This window comes from Pelodiscus sinensis, chromosome 3 (genome assembly GCF_052426305.1).
Source record: "Pelodiscus sinensis isolate ZL-2025 chromosome 3, ASM5242630v1, whole genome shotgun sequence".
NCBI classification, from domain to species: Eukaryota; Metazoa; Chordata; order Testudines; family Trionychidae; genus Pelodiscus; species Pelodiscus sinensis.
In genome coordinates this window covers 158,611,666-158,624,089 of record NC_143054.1, presented here as the reverse complement: position 1 = coordinate 158,624,089, position 12,424 = coordinate 158,611,666, and the positions used below count along the sequence as shown (strand labels likewise).

The following is a 12,424-nucleotide window of genomic DNA, read 5'->3' as shown; positions in this document are numbered from 1 at the left end:
AGGAGGCTGTGAAGGCTAGAACTAGAACAGAGTTTAAAGGGAAGTGAGATCAATTTATGGAGGTTGGGTCCATGGAGTGGTATTAGCCAGGGGGTAGGAGTGGTGTCCCTGCCCGAAGTTTGTGGAAGGCTGGAGAGGGATGGCATGAAACAAATGGCTTGGTCACTGTCTTTGGTCCATCCCCTCCAGGGTCCCTAGGGTTGGCCGCTGTCGGCAGACAGGTTACTGGGCTAGATGGACCTTTGGTCTGACCTAGTACGGCTATTCTAAGCTCAGGGCTCAGGGTCGGGGGTCTCAGTGGACCACCTTGATTTTCATGCAAACCTGCTCCTGGGTGGCCAGGCTGGCAGCTCTCCTGCCCTAGATGGCCACTTTCCTGTGCCTAGTGCGGAGGTCGTGGATGAGGTCCACGATGACCGCACTAGACCAGGCGGGCGCCCGCCTCTTGTGGTCCTGGGCAAGCTCCCGGGAGCCGCCAGCCTGGTCCCGTGAAGAGGGGGAGGGCTGGGGGGCATCGGGTGGCTGGCTCGATCCGTGCCAGGTGCAGGGTCTGCTAGCTGGGTGCTGGCAGGCTTGCACTTGGCACGGGCACCGTAGCCAGCCCGTGCCCCTTTTAAGGGGTCCGGGGCCGGGAGGGGGGCAATAGAGTTTCCCTGGTGCTGGCCAGAGTGGCCACCAGGGAAATCTGGGGAGGGCTAGCCTCCCACTAGTTCGAATTAAGGGGCTACACAGCCCTTAATTCGAACTAGTAAGTTCGAACTAGGCTTAGTCCTCGTACAATGAGGTTTACCTAGTTCGAACTAAGCGCTCCGCTAGTTCGAATTAAGTTCGAACTAGCGGAGCGCTAGTGTAGCGCCTATCAAAGTTAATTCAAACTAACATCTGTTAGTTCGAATTAACTTTGTAGTGTAGACATACCCTATTTCAGTTAACTCAAGGGCATAAAACTTTACGTGTTTCCTAAGTAGTGAAATCAAATCTGTTTGGGACGTACTTGGTTTGAACCTGATGCTCCCACATAAATGATGGTTTCTTAGGGCACGTCTTCACTAGCCACGCTGGATATCGATCTTCTGGTATTCGATTTAGCGGGTCTATTTAAGACCCATAAATCGAATAAGGAGAGCAACACCAACCAGTGCCTGTACCCCTTTGCTCCCACTGGCCTCCCGCTGTGGAGATACGGCCAAGCTCAGCTTAAGGTAAACTGAATCCAGCTACATATATTACGTAGCTGGAGTTGCGTACCTTAAGCCAATCTTCCAGATCTAGTGTAGACCTGGCCTCAGATGCCTAAAGCCATCTCTTTTCTTATACTGTATACAATTTTGTGATTAATATGAAAGAAATTGAGATATTTTAAATGAAATGTATTGGCTATTCATTCTTTTAGAACTTCTACTTGCTGATATAATTTTTGCCAATCAATCTGATCTCTCACCTGAAAAATACGTTCCAAGGATTGTAAAGAAGGATGAGGCAGAACCAACAGGCAAAAGTGTTTGAGAAGACGTGGACTAATCTCATTTCGTCCACCACCTGGAGGAGCACAGTCTGCAACCAATGAGACATCCTGGATATTCTATAAGAAACAGAATAGGAGAAACATGAAAGGCTGCAAATGAACCATAATTTCAAAACAAAATGAAATTTTAAAACTCCAGTGCTATTGCAAGGATTTCTACTTCAAGGTCTCCATTTCACTCCAAATATAAATGTAGTTAGAAAATGGGCCAAATTAATCTTCAATATAAATCCAGTGATTTGAACAATGGTAGTGGGAAAGAGTTACTCAAAATGACAATTATATATATATATATATATATATATATATATATATATATATATATATATATATATATAGCTGTGTGTGCACACATGTTTGTTAAAGCTGTCAAGTAATTAACATTAATCACAATCACATGATTAACTGCACTGTTAAACAATATTAGAATACCATTATTTAAATATTTTGGAAGATTTCTACATTTGGATGAGTAATTTAATCAATGTAAGATGCATAACTTTCAGATTAAATAATAAATTGGAAACATCCAGTCAAAACTGTCACTGAAGAGAATTCTTACTTTGTTTAAAATTATTGGGTACTTTTAGGAATAAGAAAACTTTTATCTAATTCAGAATCAAGAGAAAACATGGATTTCAAAGTCTGATTTGAATTTAATTGTATGTGTTCTGCTCAGGATTGTGAAAAATGATGCAAAGAGGAACAGAGAAAAAAAATCAAATGAAAACATGGTATAGAAAGGAGCAGAAAATAGAACAACTGAAAAACATCAGTGTGTGGAGAAAAGGAGAAGAAAGGTGAGAGAAATTCTTAATAAGAATTAGTCGATATTTGTCTATTTACAGTCTAAATACAGGATTGCAAAATTCCTATAAAAGTGCACAACTCAGGTAAAAATCCAGGAGCCCACTAAAGTGACATGTCATGCTGTTAGTAAAATTCCATGTCTATATGTGCCCCTAATCAATGACATAATCATTTTTGCCTTCCCATACCATACAATACTTTCCTCTTCACCATTTGTAGCTGCTTTCTTAGCATCTCTTTTGGGTGGGTTCTTCTTTCCTGACAATTGTTTCTTGGGGAGGAAGCACTCCTACTTCCAACCTCTGTTTCCGAAAGAGACAGAAATGGGGGAGTAAAGAGAGAAGAGGATGGGAGATATTGAGTTAATTCCATGTGTTCCAAGGATGACTAGAATCAGGACTGGAATAAAACTGCAGTGAGTGGGGGAGGCAGACAAAAGAAACATGAAATAGACACATTGATTGAGGTTGTAGGAGGTGACTCTCTTTGATTGCTCCCTTGAGATAGGAGACAGACAGATGCAAGAGCGATGCTGGTGGCCAAGCACTGAGAATTGTCCAAGTTCCAAACCTAGGAAAGGGGAAGGAAGCTTGTTGAAAGAAGAGCTGTTATCAGGGACAAACAACTTACAAATTGGCTTCACTTTGGGTATGTCTAAACTACATCCCTCTGTCGAAAGAGGGATGTAAATTAGGCAAATCGAAAGTGCAAATGAAGCGGGGATTTAAATATCCCATGCTTCATTTGCATAAAGGGGTCCGAGCGCTTTTTCGAAAAAGTGTTTTTCGAAAGTGAAAGCGCAGTCTAGATGTGGTTCTTTCAGAAAAAAATCCCCTTTTTCGAAAGATCCCCTATTCCTCAAAAAATGAGTATGGGATCTTTTGAAAAAGGTTTTTAAATCCCGCTTTATTTGCACTTTCGATTTGCCTAATTTACATCCCTCTTTTGACAGAGGGATGTATTATAGACATACCCTCATAGAGAAATGTTAATGTTCAAAAGAGTAGGTAAGATTTGTATTACACAAAGTCAGCAAACAGGGAATTCCAAGGAATTCAGACAAATTGAAGGCATTGCTTGACTAATCTGAACTCAACAGTAACTCTGCTGTAAGATGATGCCAAGGCATGACACATCATTTTGGAAAATTCTTACAAAAATTTAGTTCATCTAACCAAATCCTTAAGTTCTTCTTAATGGTCATAACATGTGGATCTGGAAGAGCCCTGGTCAGGGATGGTTCAGCTTTACCTGTTCCTGCGTCAGTGGAAGGGGCTGAATTTAATGATTTCTTGAGGTCTTGAGTTCCAAGGTTTGAAGGGATTTTGAAACTGGGATGATGAAATAAGCTGGCAAGAACTAAACTTCAAGGTTCAGCTTGGAACAAAAGCACTGTCTGAACTAAGCCAGGGAACAAAGTTTGGATCAAAAGATATTAGACATTTGCAACCATTCAGATTATAGCAGATCCTAACTAGTGGAGACTCCAACAGGATTTCTCTGGGGGACCTGAATTCATCTTCAATACTTCCCCAGCACAACAAACAGAGACTCTGGGGGTATGTCTACACTACAAAGTTAATTCAAACTAACAAACGTTAGTTCAAATTAACTTTCATAGGCGCTACACTAGCGCTCCGCTAGTTCGAACTTAATTCGAACTAGCGGAGCACTTAGTTCGAACTAGGTAAACCTCATTTTACGAGGACTAAGCCTAGTTCGAACTTACTAGTTCGAATTAAGGGCTGTGTAGCCCCTTAATTCGAACTAGTGGGAGGCTAGCCCTCCCCAGATTTCCCTGGTGGCCACTCTGGCCAACACCAGGGAAACTCTATTGCCCCCCTCCCGGCCCTGGACCCCTTAAAGGGTCATGGACTGGCTACGGTGCCCGTGCCAGGTGCAAGCCTGCCAGCAGACCCTGTACCTGACACGGCTCAAGCCAGCCACCCGATGCCCCCCAGCCCTCCCCCTCTTCACGGGACCAGGCTGGCGACTCCCGGGAGCTTGCCCGGGACCGCAAGAGGCGGGCACCCGCCTGGTCCAGTCCAGACATCGTGGACCTCGTCCACGACCTCCGTACTAGGCACAGGAAAGCGGCCATCTAGGGCAGGAGAGCTGCCAGCCTGGCCACCCAGGAGCAGGTTTGCATGAAAATCAAGGTGGTCCACTGAGACCCCCGACCCTGAGCCCTGAGCTTAGAATAGCCGTACTGGGTCAGACCAAAGGTCCATCTAACCCAGTAGCCTGTCTGCCGACAGCGGCCAACCCTAGGGACCCTGGAGGGGATGGACCAAAGACAGTGACCAAGCCATTTGTCTCATGCCATCCCTCTCCAGCCTTCCACAAACTTCGGGCAGCGAAACCACTCCTACCCCCTGGCTAATACCACTTCATGGACCCAATCTCCATGAATTGATCTCACTTCTCTTTAAACTCTGTTCTAGTTCTAGCCTTCACAGCCTCCTGCAGCAAGGAGTTCCACAGGTTGACTATTTGCTTTGTGAAGAAGAACTTTCTGTTATTAGTTTGAAGCCTGCTACCCATTCCTTTCCTTTGGTGTCCTCTAGTCCTTTTATTATGGGAACTAAGGAAGAACTTTTCTGTATGCACCCTCTCCACCCCACTCATTCTTTTATAGACCTCTATCATATCCCCCCTCCGTCTCCTCTTTTCTAAGCTGAAAAGTCCCAGTCTCTTTAGCCTCTCTTCATATGGGACCTGTTCCAAACCCCTCATCATTGTAATTGCCCTACCCTCTCCCACTCTCTCTCTTCTCCTCTCCCATCTCCTTTTCCCAGTCTCCCCCAGTTTTGTTCAATAAAGAGAGATTCTATTTTTGAACACAATTGTCCTTTATTTTGTACATCAGGAAGGGGGGGCTAGGGAGGGGTAAGTGGAAGGAGGTGAGGGAGGAATGGGGTTCGAGCCCCCGATGGGGAGGACTGGGCTGGCTCTGCGGGCTTCTGGGGGTGGAACCTCTCCTGCAGCCCCCCAATTGCCCCCTTTCCCCAGATGGCAGCCTGCGGCAAGTGCAGCCGGTCTGATGGCCGAGTGCTGTGATGTGCCCAGTGTGGGTACTCCGGGCAATCCAAGCCAGGACTGCTTTGCAAGCGGGGCAACCCTGAGAACTGTCTGTCCGGGGTGGGGGTCGGGTCCCTTTAAGCACAGCCCTCGGCTAGCCTGAGACAGCAGCTCCACGCTCTAAGTCCTCATCTGATGCCCTGCTGGCACTGCTTCCGGCCATCCTTAACCTCAGTTCAGGGTCTACTCAATGTAGACATGCTAGTTCGAATTAGCAAAACGCTAATTCAAACTAGTTTTTTAGTCTGGATGCGTTAGTTTGAATTAGCTTAGTTAGTGTAGACATATCCTGGGATATGAGCCCTCCTCTTCACAGATAACTTCACCTACATGGGCTGGAAGACTGATCAGAAAGATTGACCAGACCTCCCCTGAGGGACTTGAGTTAGTCTGTAACAGGAAAAACTTAAAAACCAACAATAGTCTAACAAAACATGTAGATGGTAACATGAGCTTTCATGGGCTGAAGAAGCGGGTTTTGCCCACGAAAGCTCATGATACCATCTACATGTTTTGTTAGTCTTTAAGGTGCTACTAGACTATTTTTTTTAATTTTTAGAATATTGCTGGTTTAAACAGAATCGATAAGGGGCATATTAATGCAAACCATTTTTAAGAAATTTAATGTTTATTTTGAATGCTTGTGCAATAGACACGTAAACTATGAATTAACCATGAATTATGTTTTAATCTTTTATTATAAAGAAAGGGAAATGCGGAGTGGTTATGGGGTTTCTGGCCTGGCATAGCTCCTGAATAGATCATGATGTGTTGCACTGAAATCTTAATAAAGAGAAGGACCTCATGGGTCAGGGAGTTTTCTAGTTATAGGTTAATGCATGGCATGCTAAGTGTATGTCCTGACATTATAGAAAGGAGAACTATAAGAGTGATGATGAAACAAGTTTCTGAAAAGAGAAAAAAATTCTCAGAAGAGAAGGCAAGTGCAAAAGGTTTTCTGTAAGGATAAAGGGAGAGGAGCTGTATCCAGCTGAAGCAAGATATGTGCTGAATGAAAGATTTTAAAAAATTGTGTATCTTCATAAAATGTCATGATCTTTATTTAACTAGAATACAATAAAATCATATTTTCGGAATAAATTGTAGTTAAAATATTCTTTTCACAATTTTTCTTGCATCTCAAATCAGAATTAAAATAAAATTCTATTGTCCTTTAGAACAGCCAGTAAGACACATTTAAGGCTCTCTTCCCATCTCTCCTGGAAAAATACATACTCTATTGTTATCAGTAATTTATCAAATATGATCATAATATTAATATTAAATGATTAGTGGCCTTTAGATTTATCTTTAATCTTCTGCAAAGAGCAAGTTATTAAAATTGTGAAACAATCTGAAATCTATATGGTACCTTCCATGCAAGTTGCTTAGTGTCATAAAAACCTCCTAAATCTAAAAATTGTCTGACTGATTCAAGTGGTGGCTGGGCACCATACTCCTCTGGTATTGGCATATTCACATCATCAATAAACACTATCACCTGTGAATAAACATAACCACATTAAAAACCATATCTGAGTTGTATTATGCTTAGCTTTACTTATTATTAGAGTATTAACATAAAATGATTGTGTTTCATGTATATAGTTATGAATCAGATTTCTCTTTAACTAAAACAAACATTAGTGTACCTGAACAAATGACCTAGTATATGTTGTTATATGAGCTAAGATGTAAACTATATATATGGGCAAGCTGTTATAGCTCATCTACATGGAAAAAAAGACAATACTTTAATATTAAGAAACAAAGAATTGTAAGACCATGCTGAGTCAGACCAATAGTCCACCTAGTAAAGTATCCTGTCTTCTAACAGTGGACAATGTTTCAGAAGGAATGAACAGAAAAGGGCACTTTATCAAGTGATCTGTCCCCTGCTGTCGGGTCTCAATTTCTGTCAGAGGTTTAGGGCCACTCAGAGCATGGGACTGCATCCCAGACCAGCTTCCTAATAGCCACTGATGGACCTATCACCTATGAATTTATCTTATTTCGAAGATGAATATGAATATGTTTGAACTATCTGGATTAACTGCTTAGTAAACTTCTATTTTTTCCACTATTCTTATGTCTTACTATGTTAGTAAATGATAACTTAGATTGTTTATTAATTTCAAAGTTTTTGTGGTCAATATATAACTGATATATAAAAAGTAGGATTTAAGTGACTGCAAGTGAAAACAGATGGATCAAAATAAGTTACGAAGCCAAAATAAACAAAGCCCACCAGCTAAGCCTAATACACTAAGAGGCTACGTCTAGACTGGCATGATTTTCCGCAAATGCTTTTAATGGAAAAGTTTTCCGTTAAAAGCATTTGCGGAAAAGAGCGTCTAGATTGGCACAGACACTTTTCCGCAAAAGCACTTTTTGCGGAAAGGCGTCTGTGCCAATCTAGATGCTCTTTTCCGCAGAAAAGCCCCGATCACTGTTTTCGCAATCGGGGCTTTTTTGCGCAGAACAAATCTGAGCTGTCTACACTGGCCCTTTTGCGCAAAAGCTTTGCGCAAAAGGATTTTGCCTGAACGGGAACAGCATAGTATTTCCGCAAGAAGCACTGATTTCAGACAGTAGGAAGTCAGTGTTCTTGTGGAAATTCAAGCAGCCAGTGTAGACAGCTGGCAAGTTTTTCTGCAAAAGCAGCTGTTTTTGCAGAAAAACTTGCCAGTCTAGACACAGCCAGATTGTTACAGATAATTTTCACTCCAGTCCTTATCTCAGATGCAATTCTCTGCAAACCAGAATTGATCTTTACTCTCTGGCCCATGTCTACAGCTCTCTGTTTTTAGAGTTATTTGTTTTCAGGTTTCTTCATGTGTATCTTCTTAGGGTGGGGAGGCAAAGTATCACTAATGACCCCCCTCAGCTCATTTAGAATTAAAAATCAGATTCAGATTTCATATTGCTGAAGTTCACATACAAGAATTATATCTGCACAAAAAGGCTGTGTCTACATTGGCACCCCTTTCCGGAAAAGGGATGCTAATGAGACCAGTCGGAATTGCAAATGCCGCAGGGGATTTAAATATCCCCCGTGGCATTTGCACGAACATGGCTGCCGCTTTTTTCCGGCTCAGGGTTTTGCCGGAGAAAAGCGCCAGTCTAGACGGGATCTTGCGGAAAATAAGCCCTTTTCCAGAAGATCCCTTATTCCTACCCGGAAAGGGGTGCCAATGTAGACACAGCCAAAGAGTATACAGAGATTTAGCCAATTACAACTTTTAAAGTGATATGTTACATGCACAAAGTGTCTTTGAATTATACATATTCATATTCAAATACCGTTGACTATAATGACAAACTAATGATGTAGTATCATTTTGCTGCAGAGGACTGTGATTGGGAAATGTGGACAACATAGTGGCTGGCTTTCCAGAGTTGGGCTTTCCTAACTGTGGTGGAGCCATAGATGGCACATACATTCCAATTTTTGCACCAGGCCACCTTGCCAGAGAGTACTTCAACAGGAAGGGGGTATTTCTCCATGGTGCTTGTTGTTCTTTGTGGACTTTTCAAAGACTTAAATGTGGGGGTGGTCTAGAAAGGTGCATGACACATGCATCTTCAGAAACACTGGCCTGTACAGAAAGCTGCAGGCAGGGACTTTCTTTCCAGACCACAAAATTACAGTGGAGGATGTGGAAATGCCCATTGTGGTCCTGTGACTCAGCTTACTCCTTGCAGTCCTGACTCTGGGGCACCTGGACAGCAATAAGGAGCAATTCAACAATATGCTGTGTGAAAATAAGAGTGAAGTGTTTGCTCATGGGTGGAGCACTGAGGCACAGTGTTTGGGTGCACAGTTTGAGAAGTCAGACACGAGGGCCGTCAAAGGAGCCTATAACATGGCCGTTAACATCAGAGAGGCTTTGAGGATGAGGGGCATGAAAATTTCTCCTTTTTGTGGTTGCTTCTCTGTGGCATCCTTCTATTCATCCTGAGTAACACCTTCCCATGAAAGCAAGGGATGGGACATTCTTCAGCTGGAGCCTGAACAATTGGTATGGGTTGTGGAATAGAAAATAAAGTCATTATACCGTGCAACAGGTTTGCCTTTATTGATCACTGCAAATCACGGTCACATACCTAGGATGAACGTTTGCTTGTAAGGGAGGGTTAGGGTTCAGAGGAAAGCCTCACAATTGCGTGTAGGTTCAGCTATCATAGTTACAGTTGTCACAGGATGTGGAATGTGGTGGAAAATAAGCATCTTCAGACAGTGAAAAGGAGAGTGTAGGTGAAGAGGTTGGTTGCTGTATCTGTTGCAAGGGAGACCCATGCCAGTTCTGTTCATTCTGCATTTTGATTAAACACTTTCAGCATCTCTGTTTGCTCCTCCATGATGTTGATCATATGGTCAGTGGTTCTTTTCCATTTTTCATCTCCCTGTACCACCTCTTCTCTCTTCTGTGTGTTTACATTGATGATTGTTGCAAGACCTCCCTCACAATCTCTTCTCTATTCTTCCTCTGTCTTCTCCTCAGTAGCTGTAGTCTGTCAACAGGAGAGGTCTTTCAAGTTGTCACAGTCTCCTCTGCAACATAGAAGGTTGCAAAACAGTGATTACAAAATTCCTGTTCAAGGTTGAAACATTTCACTGAAAAGCACCTTTAGCAACATAAGCTTCCACTTTTCCACTCACTGATCAGTAAGCAAAACACACATCTTTGCAGGCATTGTGAACATGGTGAGTTTGGGGGGAAGAGGACAAGGGGAATCAGGGATGTGCATAGAGGCATAAAAAAGTACAGTCCTCTCTTGTGCAGCAGGTTTGCATGGAAATAATTCTAATGATCCCACTTGTCCACAAGCTTCCATCAATCTTGCTGATATCTCACTCCTGAGACTAATCAGGGAAACCTGGGCTCCACTTCAGAGCCGGCCCAAGCTAAGGGCTGTCTGGGCTACCGTCCGGGGTGCCCCATTGTAGGCGGCGCTGCATGGGGCTGCCGGGCTGGGCAGGAGCGGCACCATGCATGCTCCATGCGCCCGGGGTGGTGCCACGCATGCACCGGGTGCCCGGGGACGGGGCCATGTGTGCGCTGTGCGCCCGGGGCAGGGCTGCGCATGTGCTGCGCGCCCGGGGGTGGGGGACGCTGTGCACTCAGGGGCGGGGTCTCACATATATCGCACTCCCGGGGGCAGCACCGCACTCCTCGGGTCCGGGGCACACAAATGGCTCGGGCTGGCCTTGCTCCACTTCTCAATGCTAGTGAGGATCGCCCGCTCCTTATTCAGCCTTGTAATTCTATACCACCTTGGTTCCTGCAGTACTGAAGAATAGTATGGGAGTAGCAGCATACCATGGGAAAGGGGAAATGGTGGCACTGCTATGGAATCTTAATGAGAAAATTAATAAGTACCTCAGGCAAAGTTTCCAGAGCATCTGTCTGTGAGATTCAATTGGCATTGGTGTGCATCAACACCCTGGTTGGACATGATGTCTACCTTTGCAGAAACACAGCTATCCTCCTTCAGTTTTTGTGTCTTGCCCCACCCATTGCTACACTCCCCAAGGCAGAGCCACTTACCATGAGTCTCTTCCTGTTTCCATGTTGTGTTGCTGCTGAGACTTGAACTTGAGAACAGTTCCTGGCTGCCTGCCACATTGGGCGACTCTGCTGTGAGCTCCACATTGTCATCTAGCTCTACCTCTTCATCTACAACTTCATCCTCCATGTTAAGTCCTCTTTTTGCTGACTCAGGGCCTCCGGAAGTATCCATAGGGTTGTGTCACTACCTAGGACTGTCTTGGGTGCAGCACCATAACAGTGGTTTGACTCCCTCACCTTATGGTATGACTGCCTCAGAGTCTTTATCTTTATTCTGCATTGCAACTTTCTCACATAAGGCTCAAGAAATGTGGCCATGTGTGTTACCGTTCCTATAGGTCACTTGTAGCTGCAACTGCACTGAATCATCTCCCCACACACTGATGTGATCAAAAAGCTCCACGGTGGTCCAAGCAAGAGTAAGTTTGGAGTGATAGCTAGCCACAGTCAGCTGAGAGGATGTCATGAAAGTACTCCATGCCAGGGGGCATGAAATGGAATTTAAAGTTCCTGGGGCTTGCAAGGGGGAGGGATGGATTACTGTTTACCTGGCTGCAGAGCAGTGGAGTTCAAACTGCTGCCCAGAGCAGCTACTGGGGCATTGTGGGAAATATCCTGGAGTTCAATCAAGGTGGGGGAAAAAAGCCTCCTGTGGTACACACTTCATGACTGTCAATGGAAAAGGGACAGAAAAAAGTCCCTCGTTGAGGTGGAAGTTTTTTGTTGCCAAAACTGATCGAATTTTGCTATTTTTGTTGTAAATGCAGTATGAATGATATTGGAGTTTTATTGCCAAAAAGGGGTATTCGGCAACAAAACTTGCCAGCATAGACATGTCTTTTTGAGTTCTAGGACTAGATGCTTCAATAAGTAGTTATATTGAATGAAATCCTCCTCCTCCACAATAAAGCCTTCAAGAAGCAGTCTGGGAAAATAAGTCATTTCTTCTTGCGCAACTTCACAAGCTCAGACAAGCTACATTTGATTTTACAAGCAATGAGAAGTTCACAGCTATGGAAGACCATGAGCAGAGATTAATACTAAGTATTTTGTTAGTTCCTATTTGGATTTTTAAAAGCAGTTATTGTAATATGTTAGACTTGTGTATTGTGTCCACAGTGGAGGCCAGGAATCATGGTCAGGAATGGCAACAGCAACAGCTCATTGTCAGAGATTCATTGGCACAGTCAGCTAATTGAGCAGTCTGGCTAGCTGGCTGAAACATTTTGGAAGCTTTGTATTTATTTTTGCAACTGTTATAATGTTTATATAAATGAATGAGGTTGACTAAATAGTGTTATCAATACATTACTTATTAAGAACATCATATCCATGAATTCCTACCATGACACGTGAGACAGTACACTAGTACCTGAAAAGAATAATCCAAACAGCCTAAAATACACAAGGGTAGTTAGAGACACAAGGCGGATGA

General features: G+C 43.6%; 1 protein-coding gene across 1 annotated transcript in view; it reads right to left on the bottom strand.

The window, feature by feature from the left end:
* DNAH14 (dynein axonemal heavy chain 14) overlaps positions 1–12,424 on the bottom strand; it is a 605,515-nt gene that overhangs the window by 198,566 nt on the left and 394,525 nt on the right. Inside the window, exons 50-51 of the mRNA XM_075925276.2 lie at positions 6,789–6,917; positions 1,442–1,582 (exon numbers count right to left, since the gene is read on the bottom strand). Coding sequence (XP_075781391.2) covers positions 1,442–1,582; positions 6,789–6,917 — 270 coding nt within the window. The remainder of the gene's footprint in view (positions 1–1,441; positions 1,583–6,788; positions 6,918–12,424) is intronic.